This window comes from Ovis canadensis, chromosome 3 (genome assembly GCF_042477335.2).
Source record: "Ovis canadensis isolate MfBH-ARS-UI-01 breed Bighorn chromosome 3, ARS-UI_OviCan_v2, whole genome shotgun sequence".
Lineage (NCBI taxonomy): Eukaryota > Metazoa > Chordata > Mammalia > Artiodactyla > Bovidae > Ovis > Ovis canadensis.
The window spans coordinates 188,674,319-188,687,695 of NC_091247.1; the positions used below are offsets into that span (position 1 = coordinate 188,674,319).

The window sequence follows — 13,377 nt, forward strand, 5'->3', positions numbered from 1 at the left end:
TTTCAAGGGACAAAATATTTCATGTCTAACCAGTATAACTTTAATGTATTTTTAAAGTTTTAAATAAAAGAGGCAAAACATTATGGAATCCCAGAATTATCAAACATTATCATAAGATATCTTGCCACACAACTTAATCCTTACTAGACCATCAATAATATTTAATTCTCAACCAATATTTAATTCTTAAAAAACAAATCTTCCTTATGAATATCAATTTCACTGATCAATTTCCCACTGTTAAAAATCTCTTTCCCAGAGTGAATATAAATGCTTCACAGTGATGATTATTTCTCTTATTCTAGATTTAGTAATGGTAGCCATAGTGGGTATTTATCCTTTATTAACTTTTCTTGAAATCACTACTGTACCTCTTCTTTAAGCTAATGTATAATCTTTATAAATAGGTCTCTTCTTAATTATTTAATAACTTTTCATTTTCTCCAAGTCCTCCAAATTATTCTTATTGAAACAGAACTGTATATGAAAAAAGGATCTGACGAATCATGAGTTGATTGGAAAGATTAATTCTAGGGTCCTGTATACCCCTGTGCACCCAGACCAAAGGCAATTTATTGCTCCTTTTTATTTTTTTACCTAAGAAAATTCTCAATAGGAAAGCATTTCTGAATTCTATTCTTTCCAGTATGGTAATTGTGCTTACTTTTTAAAGTCTTGCCAGTTATTTTTAATCTTTGCCCACTGTGTTTGTAATAATTAGCCAGTATTTTCATTATAGTTCTATAGTTGGTTTTTCTACCCCAAGTCTGTCTTCAACTAGCCTTACTGAGATTCATTCTTTTTTTGTTTTCACTAGTTCTTCAGTTTTCCAATTTCTTTTTAAATCCTGATGTTTACAGGTACTGATTTTTATCAATGCTACACATATCTGGCCATTTTAAATGCCTATAAACAAATATAGATATGGCTCAGTTTAAACTATACTAAGTGATGCCACCATTTAAATACATGGAATTCTCTCTTACTGCTTAGGGACTATTATCTATTTTTGTGCTGAAAATGAGAAATTTATTTCCAAATTTCTATATATTTTTGGCAAAATTTGCTAAAATTAATATTTTCATAGAATTGCTATTTCAAAACAAGCATTCCCCACTCTATTAATATAATGAATTGAAATAAAACTAGTATATAATAGACTTAATGATGAACTTTTATTGGAAGAAATAAATGTTTTATCTATGGCCCAGCTTTTCAGCTGGTCACAAATACACAGTGGGGAAGCACAAACGCCCTGTAGTTACACATAGACGATATGTACTTTTTACTGCTGAATTCCCTGTACCACCAATGAAACTGAGGAGGCAAAATAGGAAAATGTTCTGAGGTACTTTTTAAAAAGGCATATTTTCCCTCAGGCACAGTTTTTACTAAAAGTCAACTTAGCAGCTATGCCACTTTTCAGGTCCAAACACATGATACTTGAAAAAGAAAAAGCAGGGGCAGGGGTGGGGGAGCTTCCTTTAATTGAACTCTAATAAAATCCATGCTGTCTCACTAAGACTAGTACCAGGCGGATACACCACCAACAAAATAAAGAAAATGTTTAGGTACAGCAAGTCAGTGCAGGTGGAAAGAGCAGAAGGTTAGGTTGCCATGATCAGGGCTTTATGAAGATTTGTCTCTTTTCCCATATTTTAACCTGAATCTCTATTTGGATAAAGATTTTCAGCTACTGCAAGTTGCATAATAAATGACACTGTTGAAAATAGCACACATGTAAGGAACTCAAAATCTCTTGGTGGCTTTGGTAACAGTGACTACTTAAAAGGTGTATGACTGATAGGGCTCCTGCTCTGTGCTTTAAGACTTGCCGACTGGCTGCCACCTTTGATGGGTCACCCTGCTAGTGCTCCAATACTTCCACTCAGTCAGCTGAGTGACTCCTACTGGGTCGTCATTATTAGAGCCCTGCATTGTTAACTATCTTTTGTTAACAGTGAGGATTCTTTTGTTTTAAAGAGAAGTTACAGATATCATTACAGGAAAAGGTCAAACCATTATGGATTTAAACAAGTTAAGGCTACCTGACTAGACAAGGAATCAGGGCTAGGAGCAGGTGTGTGGGCAGCACTTGATATAAGGAGCCCAAGAGTATTAGACCTTTCAGCTCAATTAGCTGTTTTCCTTGTTTGTCAGATTATGTGCAAAATAAATTTTGCTGTGAAAATCCACTGCCTTAAATTAAGTCATAAAAGTTACCCAGCAGAATCTGTAAATTAACTAGGAACATGAATTATCTTAATATAATATAATGATTGTAGGCACCTGAGTGTTTGTCAAAAGTAGACAATGAGCTAAGGTTTATTACCTCTTGTTTTTTTTGGCAAGGAAGATTCATTATGAGAAAAACTAACAACAATAAAACATACAATTTTAATCAAAACTTGAACACTTTCTGGGTAAGTTAATTAACCAAAGGCTAACTTACATCTGTATATGTATATATTTCCCATTTATACTTGATATCTTATAGCAGGAAAGACTCTTATTAGGACCCTGAATTTGGGAGAAGTAAAAAAAATTCTGGTCATTAAATAAACACACCATTTTTTCCCATCATGTTATTTAGCCTTCTTTAACGTTATTACATACGCTCACACACACACACACACACAAAGGAGCAGCACCAGTGCGTCTACTGATCTGCAATTAAAAAAAATTAAAGACGCCGTCAAAAGTTGAATAAGTCAATGAACCATAACATAGTCTCTTTTTGAGATTTACTTAATAACGTCCAATGAAGAATTCTATTTAAAAAACAAAACAAAAACAACCTAGCGGTCAGTGAGCTACTGATTAGAAAGTAAGTGCATAAACAATATCAGTGTAGCAGCAAAATACAGTTATTGTTAACATTCCGATGCACCTCGTTTATCATTTTGTGCAAGAAAAATGACCAGTCTGGCCAATTCCAGATTTCAAACTAAATTAAAACTCATACTTAATTGAGCATATTATGTATATCTTAAAATAAATGAAGTTCACCTCTCACAGAAATGATTTTTACAGACATATATATGTGGCAAGTAAAGTACAAAATAAATATCAATGACCAAAAAATTAGAATTAACTTCTATAGCTGAAATTGAAGTATAAGGAAAGATGATTTTACAATATATGTATTTTACATTGTCTTAGGTCTCTCTTATGCTATCGAGGTAAAGCCAGCCATCTGAGATACATATTTCCTGGTTCGTTTTATTTTGATTTAATTTAACTGTAGCCATTTGATTACAGAAGTTTATCTGTGATTTAGAGAAACCATAAAGTATTTTGCTACACTGGAGTCTGTGCTTTGTGTTTTTCTTCCCAGCTTCCTCTTATCTTCCAAAATGATGGCCATTAATGCAATCAAACATCTAACCAAAGAGAAGAAACCAGCCGCTGGATCTTGGGCAGTATCCTGTGTATGGCTACAAAACGTTCACCACAAGTGTTTGTCCGCGGGAGATGAAGACTAGGGGTAAGGAGGCTTGGAGAGACAGTGGAGAGGGGCGCACTGCGAGCTGGAATGTGGCTGCTCATCAGGCAGAGCTACGTCAGGACTGCAAATGAGAAACAAGCATGTCAGCAAGAGGCAAATAGCAAAGGGCTATGCACAGTGGTAAAGGTTCGACAGACATTATTTTCACAGGAATTTTGCACAGAAAATGGCCTAAATCTAAAGCATGCCAAGACAACTGTAGATTTAAAAAAAAAAAAAAAAGCCCTCCAGAAGAAAAATGAAACATATTAGGGAAACAACATATGAACTCCTTCCCGGCAGTCACTGTTTTCAATTTCTGCACCCAGTCATTCCCCTAGGTCTCTGGGTTAGTTGCAAGATTAGTTCTTTTCAAAATGTAATGATTATATAGCAATTACCTGGGAGTGATTCTGATATAATAGGTCTGAGGTGGGACCTGAGAATCTGCATTTCTAACAAGGTCCTGGGGCCATGGACCTACTGAACCAAGGCTTCTGAGGATTCTGCATTGCTCAAGTAGATCCAGATTCAGTAGAAATAATTTGCCTGTGGAAGTCTAATTTGCTCTAAGGGTTCCCTCTACCTGTTCTAGCTTGGTGGTGTAAAGATGATAGAAGAGTAACTATATGATGCATGTGGTTGTTCCCACATGACCACTTCTGAGAGCCTCTAGTTTAAATGAACACAGAAATGCTCAGGCTCATCAATGGCTTGATGAATAATATTGCAGCATAAGGATGCAAAATCATTGCATTTTCTAAGGTAATATTACAAATACATTTGGGTTCAGACCTTTTAAAATGTGGCTAATTGGGGGAAATCACATTATGGGGAATTTTTTCAATTGAAAAAGACTGGCATTTTTCTAAAACTTTGCTTTTTTCCTTTATACTTTGGAACTCAGTACCACAGAATAATTTCTGCCAGGAGTGTTATTTGAGAAAGCTATTCAAGGTTTATTATTGTTATTTATTAACTTAATCATAATTTTAAAAAGCTAATATAATCATTCAAGTCATCAAAAATGAGCATTAACAGTTTTTATGTTTGCTTTTTCATGTATATCTCTTGAGTTTTAATACAAAATCATAATTATGTACAATACTACTCTACTTGGGGTCTCTCTTCCCAAAATCTTTGAACTCTTGTAAATGTAGTTTAAATGGAGATATGCTCTAGTTAGGACAACCAGTGATAAAAATGATTTTTCTTTTCTATTTTTAAAATGTAGTAAGTAAACACGGGAGAGCTGGAGGTTCAGCACGAGGACTAAGAAAATACTGCATGGCAGGATGTTTCCTCCATCCTCAGACGACCTGGAAATAGAGAGGCAGACTTTCCCACGGACCTGAGTTTCTGTCTCTTAAGTTTGCATGATTTAAAACAAGTTTCTTTTTAGGGAAGGAAATATATTATTCAGCATAAGTTATGGCAAGTAGCATAAGGTGGTCACATCATACAAGAGGGATAAGTGTTTGAAGACCCATGGAGTTCAATAATCTTCTGTATAAAGGAAGGCAAGCATTTCTGTTTGACCCAGTGAAGTGTATAGCGGCAGTGACTTCCCTAGTGTATTAGATGGTAAAGCATCTGCCTACAATGCGGGAGACCCGGGTTCAATCCCTGGTTTGGGAAGATCTCCTGGAGAAAGAAATGGCAACCCACTCCAGTACTCTTGCCTGGAAAATCCCATGGACGGAAGAGCCTGGTAGGCTACAGTCCATGGGGTGGCAAAGAGTCGGACACGACTGAGCAACTTCACTTTCACACACAGGTTACAGCTCACTTGGCCCAACACATGTTGTTGTTCATGATAATTAAAATTATTTTTCATTATTTCTGATTTCTTAAAGTGACAGGTTACAAATATTTCATATTATACTATTACTATTTTTAATTTGCACAAAATATAATTGTACTGTGTATTTTATGTGACAGAGGCATATTTTTGGCTTATAGATTAAGGAATCACTTCTTGAATATAAATACTGTATTTGATAAATTCTAATAAAATAATTTAATCATAATGATCATAATCACTTAATCATAATAAGTTCTAATCATTTAGTCAAACTGGTTCTCAAAAAAAAAACAGAAAAAAAACAAAAGTGAAGTAAAATTAAACTTAGAAAGATTCCTCATTAGCCTTTCCATTTCTTATCTAACTGAAACACTTAAAACAGTAGCTTTCTCCACTCTTTGCCCAGGCAAGTTAGAGAGATTATGAGAGATTGCAGATATCTGTCTTGAGAAATGGTTAGGTACTAACAGTGGTTAGTAGTAATTAAAGATATTGAGAACACACTGTGGGCCAGGCCTGTGCCTCCCTGAATCCTCCCAATATCCATTCTCTTTCTCATTTTACAAGTAAAGAAATGGAATCTTAACCAGCAAAAGCAACTTCCAAGATTACACAGCTAGTAGGTATTAGAAGTGGGAACCAAACCCAGATAATGTGACTCCAGAATTCATTCACTCACTGAACTTCTGTCATGTGCCTGGCACTACCCCAGCCTTGGGTGGGGTGAAGGTACTTTTCAGAGAACAACTAAGTTAAGAGCCCATGTTCTTCTGCCTTACAAACAGAGAATTCCACTGAGATGGATTTGAACATTTGTTATTATATTAGTTACTTAGTAATTGAAATTGCTTTACAGTTGGCTGCTGTTATTAAATAGCATTTGTATGTTAGTGAAGAACTTTCCTGAAGTAAAAACCTTGTTGCTGGAAGGGGTGGGAACAGCAGGCTGAGACATCAATTGGAAGACACTGGCTTGGGGCCTATTTAATCACATACTTTCTCCTGCTGACTTGATGTTCCACTTAAATAGCTGGCTGCCCAGCTGCCTCAGAGACCAAGTCACACTGGGGCTTTGGCTGCTGCTGCTTGTGGAAAACATCTGCAGCTCTCAGCTCTAACCCATGACCAACATGCAGCCTGCTACTGATGTCTACTCCTCAGACACACATGGAAGTACGTCTGGGCCTGCCCTTACTCAAAAGAAACCTTGCCCTGGAAGAAGAGCAACAGTCATATTAAAATAAGGAGAGAACAACAAGCTGGCTACAAAAGCCAGAGCCAGATTTTAAAAACTAGATACCATCAGAGGCCAGTAACTGGAGATGAAGGATTTCAAGAAAATGTTTAGGTCTTGATGGGGTGCTCTGATGCTTGTGTCAAAGTTTGCCCATGAAATTTACCATGAAAGTAAATTCATGATGTATTTGCAATGCTTTCATTGGAATAGAAATCGTTTAGCTTACTCTCCAGGTTACCATCCAGGGAGTCTGTAGATTTGCCTTTAAAATTGTTTAGTGAATCTTACATAAAGGCACTGTCACTGAAAATATTCTTTTTTGAATGCCAATTACAACGTTCTCTTCATCTTTCGATTTCAGTTTCACTGAGGGTACTGAGTGGACAGAAAACGGAAACACTTCTGTAAAATTGTCTTGGAACAGACATTAGATATGCTTTTCACTTTCCTAATTGTTTGCCTGAGTAATATATTCTAAAGCAAAAGACAAACAACTCCAGGTTTTATGTTTTGAAAGGTAATGAAACCCTGGACTAATCCAAGGATTTACTCACAAAAGGAAGCTGAAGGCAGCCTGTGGTCTACCTGTTAGTGACAGGTAAAATAAATTCTAGCTCTCTTGTATTTTCAGTGGGCACATGTGAATTTCAGGAATCCAATGTGTGTTTGTATAGTCCATGTTTGAAATAAAATGTGGCAAGTATAAGAAGTCATCATGTGGGAAAGGAGAGCTTGCGGTCTGTGGAACTGACATGCGGCTGTGTGGGAAGAGTAAGGACGTCTGAATTTACCTGACAGTTGGGCAGTCTTGCCTCCCGGCTAGTTGTGAGCACTGTGGCGGTACGGAGGCAGCAGGCTGCTGACAATCTATAAGAAACTGATAAATTAGACATGTATACAAACAGATGGCAGAGCAACGTGTTAGTAACAGTAACTTAGGCAGTTGCCTGAGAGATTTAGTGAGGAATGTGTAGTCACACAGAAACATCTGAATTAAGCTTTTTTTCCCTGAATGATGCCAATAGAGAAGACAAGGCTTTTTCCTTAATTAAACACAGTATTTAAAAATTAGTGAAACAAAATTAGTAGTGAGATTTCTCAAGTACATTAGGACATACATAGCCATTCATATTTGATGCTGTTACATCTAAAAATAAAAGATGTATTAACATAATGAAAGATCCTCAAGTTCTAAACTTAGATTTGCTATTCCAAAATGTTTTATATTCAGATAGCTGACTTTATATTTGGACACACAGGTATATTGTTAATCCCACAGGTACATTGAGAAAAGCATGCAATACACACTTTTCCATGATTAACAGAAGGATATCTGAGAAGAAAATTAGCTTCACAGTTTTCTGAAAATAGATTTTATTTATCAAAAGTAAGACTTGTTAGAAGTCTTAGAATGTTTATCTTATTATATTAAATTGTTAGTAACTTGGATTGATGGAGAAAGCTACCCTGAATGAGAAGTCTTTTATTTTTGTCTTCTGAAAATCACATAATTCACATTAGGTTGACAAATCACTAGCTGCTAAAAATTCATTCTTTAGCTGATCAGGTATGTTACTAATCTACTCCAAGAAAGACTGTGTTCTGAAATAATGAAAGAGCAGTCTGTTTGCTGATGTACTATAATCACCTGCTAAGCTAGTTAGAAATGCATATATTATATTTCTACAAAAAATTTTGCAGAAGAAGTTCAAATTAAAACAAAAATTCAATTATTTTTAATTGCAGAATTTCTTCTTACTAATTGCTTAGACTATAAAATATCTTTCCCTATATGTAATATAGGTAATAGTTAAGCCAAATTAATTACAAATTCTGGATTTAAAGTCTTGAATTAATGAACTTTTACTGAAATTTACATTCAAAGGCTTGAATCTAAGCACTACTTGTTCTAAAGTCAATATATTCTCTGTTACAACAAAACTTGCTGTATAACTTGAAAATATTAAAATTCATGATGCTTTTATAGAAGACATTGCAAATACACTAAAGTTGTCTGTGATGGAAAGTAGAATATAAGATAGGCTTGATTTAAATTCATTCAAGAGAACATCACTGAAGAGAGAGGACCTTTTCATAAGCTGGTCTTGGTTCCAGAGTAACTTATTAATTACTGTTTTTTAATAGGGACAATATCTGATTAGTTGAGTAGCTGTTGTTCAGATTATCATACTCAGTAAAAAGTCTTTCAAATATAACAAATATTTCCATTTTCTTAGCTTTGGCAAATTCTTTTCATTTTTGTCTTTAAGTCTTTGTTTCTCCATTTTGCAGCTTGATTAGCTCAATGATTCCCTTTTGTAGAACCTCAGGAGTCTTAAAGGATGAATTCCTTTATGCGCTTTTCATTTTTTTCAATAGCCATGATAAAGGATAATTTTAGACAAAGCTGTACAAATTTAGACAACTGTTTTAATCTCGCCAGCAGACCTAAGTTAAACAGATGTATGCTGCCCTCTTATGTTACATTTGAGTAAATGCAATAAGTACAAATACAAACACTTAGGAGTCTCGCTTGCTTTTTCCTATTGCCAGCTCTTCTTGCCATTCTGCGGAATGGCAAGCCTCAGAATTAGAGTTTTTAAATGGTTTAAATTCTTTTCTATCTCATTTCCATAAGATTTTTCTTTTCTTTTCTTTTTTTGTTGTTACAGTCAGAGATTTTTGTTCCTTTGAAATATACTTTGTGATGAAATTCAGAAAACAGGCAAGCAGGACCACAATGCACCTTCTTAATGAATTGTTTGATATGTGGTGGATATTTCTTACATTTGTAGTGAAATTATAATGCTTCCAGCTAATTATTATTATTATTTTGTATTTATTATTTACAAGTACTTAGCTAAGTGTTATACTTAAAGAATTAAAAACAAATTCTATAGATAAGGTGGTAAAAGATTTTAAAAAGAAATCTGAAAAATAATTAATTGCTCTGACTCAATTGTCTTCTGAATTCCTCTTCTGTGGTCAACAGTCCTCCAACGTGGACTCGGCCAACCCAGTTGAACAGCAATGTGTATTTACCATGTACTTTGAAAATGAAAGGGGAGGTTGGGAGGTTGAGAAAATCCCTTCCAGCTACGAGATGCTGTGGGCTTTACATGATCTCATGTGTTCTTTGTACGTTCTACTCTGGTAGACTTATTCACAAAGGAACTAGGCCTCATCTCATTGCTTTTGAGGACATAGAAAAGTAGAATTATGTGACTTAAGGAGGAGGAGTCTCAGAACATTGGAAGTCACTGCTGTCATCTGGGGCCACCAGAATTTGTTTCAACCATTCAGCAATTTCGTTACTAAACTCCCATTGTGTGTCTGAAACTGTTAGGTGGTAGAGATAAAAGGAAAACAGAAAATATGGTCCCTGGTCAATTGAGAAAGATGAGCATATTCAACAAACAAAATAAACTGTCATGACGATGATGATGATGATGAGATGTAGCGGTGGTGGTAACACCTAGTAGTACTCATTCATTGCTTATCATGTACCAGGCACTGTGTAGGCGCTTAATATGTGTGCTCTCCTTTAACCGTGTTTTATTAATCCCAATTTGTGGATTACAGAAGGGGGAGAAATAGGTTAAATAACTTGCCAAAGTTCACTAAGAGGTGGAGCTGGAATTTAAATCCAGGATTGAATGATCCAAGGGCTGAGTTATATTTTGAGACACTTCACTGCATTGTTTCCCATGACAGGGAAAAGTTGGGCTCTTAGAGCAGAAACAATTCACTAATCTAAGTGGTCAGGAAATGCTTCTTGGAGGTTGTAATATCTAGGTTGTACACCTAGAAAAGAAATTAGTTAAAGAATTTAGCAACTATAAGCTGTTTATGGCCTCTACTAATAGTAATACAATATTTTACAAAATTAAAGTGCTTACTCAAAATGCCCAGAATTTGATAACACTGAACATTTATATTATAAAGCTATAGGCCTGAGAAATGTCATAAAACTGAAGAGATTGTTAGTGCCTCAAGGGCAGAGATGAATAAGGGATATTATTGTTTAACACGTCTATATGTCCTGAGATACATATGAACTTATTTTACATTCCTCCATAAACAAAGACTCCAGTAGAAAGGAAGATAGAAAAGTGGAGAAGGAAGGAAGGAAATTATTTCATGAATCAATATGATGTTACTTCTCCTAGGAACTAAATTATTTCATGAATCAATATGATGTTACTTCTCCTAGGAACTATATATAAGTTTTAAATCTTAACAACACTCTGCAGTTGTTATTTTCACTATTCCTAAGAGGAATAGTAAGTATTTTTGATCTATGGGACTCTACTGAAATCTCTTATCTACCGAGACTATTTTTTCTCTACATTTTTCATGATCTCTCCCACCAAAAACAAATACAGAACTTGGCATCATGGTAGGTTCTCCACAAACATTCGTTGATTTAGTTAATACATGACTACTTGCTAGGAAGCGACTGAGCAAAGATATAGACTTTTCTGATGTTAGGGCTTATTTTCTACTCACCACTCTGGTTGTCTCTCTGATTGATGCCAGCTACCTCTAGAAATACCTCTAGATACCTCTGGCATCACTGATTCAATGGACATGAACTTGGGCAAACTCTGGGAGAGGGTGAAGGAAAGGGAAGCCTGGCATGCTGTAGTCCATGGGGTCACAAAGAGTTGGACACGACTTGGCAACTGAACACCACCAACCTCTAGAAAATATCAGACCCATATTGCCAAAGAAACATAAGAACTTCATTAGACAGTTGACAGCAATTTGAAGGCAGCTAGTTACCTCAAAAACACAGAGAAAGATAAAAGGTACAAGAATGAGGATAATATCCAGTTTCTATAAGGAGGTGGCTGAAAGTGGCGAATTTCATTGGCAGGAAGGAAAGTCTTGTCGTATGGTTTTCCTTCACGTATCTACCATTTTTAAACTTTTCCATGCAGTTTAGAACACCAACCAATTTTCTAAAAGTCAATACCTTTGGGAGTCCATGAGCCCACTGGTGACTGTTTGGGAGAGCCTCTTGAGGAAGGAGGCTAGGAACACCTCTATGTTTTTGGCCCCATGTGTGTCTCAGATGGCAGTGAGAGGAGTTGGTAAGGACAGTGTGCAGCTTCAGGGGTGGCTTCCTACAGCCAGGATATTCTGATGGGGGCAGAGCAGCAGCTCCTTGTGGCTAACAGTTTCCTACAGAATGGCCTGCACTCCAGTGCCTGGTTTTCCTGACTTAAGAATTAATGCATCCTTATTATTTCATGAGGTATTTTCTATACCACATCTCCTTCCCTCATGACCATACACTGTGTCAGATGCTTCATACTTTACCCTGGAATGATTTCTATCTCCTGAGTTTTCCTCAGGCTAAATAATTCAAGTTCTTCCTCGCAGGACATAATCTCAACCTCCCATACCCTCCTCTTTGCTCTCTGACCATGCTCCAGTTTGTGTACAATCTTCTAAAACTGAAGTGCTCAGAGAGGAAACCATGCATAATAAGATGTAACAGCTTGACTGGGGTGGCAGCATCCTGCCTCACCTGAGACACACAAAAAAAACAGAAGCCTGTGTGTCATTTTTTGGGGCAGCAACATCAGAATACCAACTTCACAGGAGCTTAGTTTGTTTGAAGATGGTGCTGTCAAGTCATAGCTCCTCCATCCTGTACTTACAGTGTCAGGAATTCCAATGCAATATTTTATATACTTTTAACTTTAAGTTAATTTCTAATAAGTTTCACCTCTTCCTACCTGGTGCATCTCTTAGGTCCTATTCTGTCATCTACCATATCAACTTCCTCTTCCTTTTTTTCTCAAGTTAGAAAATCTGACAGTCATGACCTTGATTCTTCTCAACTCTACGCAGGTGAAGGGTTGAAATAAGCATTTTTAATTCAAGGAAACTCACAGAAAAAGATATACACAAGCACAAACTCTAAATGAAAATCCATACTCCAATTTCAGCTGACTTTCTTTTTAGCAAAAATCAAAATAGAGTGAAGTTAAAGTGATCAAATCAGTCTTGGAGAAAACAAAATTGATGATAGAATGTGAAATTTGAGTTGGTAGAAAACAAATTTTTAGGCATTGTGTACCAAAGTAGATACATAAAACTCGCATATTGTATGTTTTTAGTCTCCCAACTTAGGAACTCTGAATATTTGTGGATAATAGCACAAAGGTGTTCTTCACAATTAATTACTGATATACTTAGGCACACACTCAGCTCTTAAATGAGGGTTTTACACAGTAACCCATGGGACTGGATAGTGAGTACATCACAATTTCCTTCCATTGCCCAGCGATGCTTCTGCAGCAATTTTTTTTATGGTCTCTTTGCCTTCCTCTTTATTCTTTCTCTTCTGTGCTCTTCAACTTTCATCCATATCAGCATAAGATGTAGGTCCATCAGAGAGATCTTAATGTTTAGACTCCCTGCTCCACAAACCAGTAGGTGAGGGACATTGAAGAAGTGAATTCAGTCCTAGCCTCAGCTTTTCTGTTAAGTGAGGACATTAAATATCAATCCTGCAGATCAGGTGAGAGGATGTTTGTGGAAGTATGAAGCCCAGGGCCCATGGATAAGAAATGGTCATTGAATAACACATGAGGGGCCAAAAGGAGAAGTCAAGATGACCTTGAGATTTTCAGTTTCAAGAAACAAAGTCACTGCCATTAAAACAGAAATTAAAAGGCCAAAATAGACCATATGATAAAATCATCTCAGCAAGTCTTTGCTCCTTTTATTACATTCATCTAAAATACTCTTTTCTTCTCTTGGACTGTTCAGAACTAACAAGTTTCAATTTTTACTCCTGACCACCCCAGAAGGAAGTATCTGCTTCCTCTAAAC

At 36.1% G+C, this 13,377-nt stretch overlaps 1 protein-coding gene across 3 annotated transcripts in view; it reads right to left on the minus strand.

The window, feature by feature from the left end:
* Positions 1-799: 799 nt before the first annotated feature.
* Positions 800-13,377, minus strand: part of BICD1 (BICD cargo adaptor 1) — a 253,448-nt gene continuing 240,870 nt past the window's right edge. Inside the window, exons 8-9 of one of the 3 annotated variants that reach the window (XM_069585373.1) lie at positions 7,320-7,395; positions 800-3,569 (exon numbers count right to left, since the gene is read on the minus strand). In XM_069585373.1, the coding sequence (XP_069441474.1) occupies positions 7,348-7,395 (48 nt within the window). In that variant the 3' untranslated portion in view covers positions 800-3,569; positions 7,320-7,347. The remainder of the gene's footprint in view (positions 3,570-7,319; positions 7,396-13,377) is intronic. The other 2 variants (XM_069585376.1, XM_069585375.1) reach the window with 2 other exon arrangements.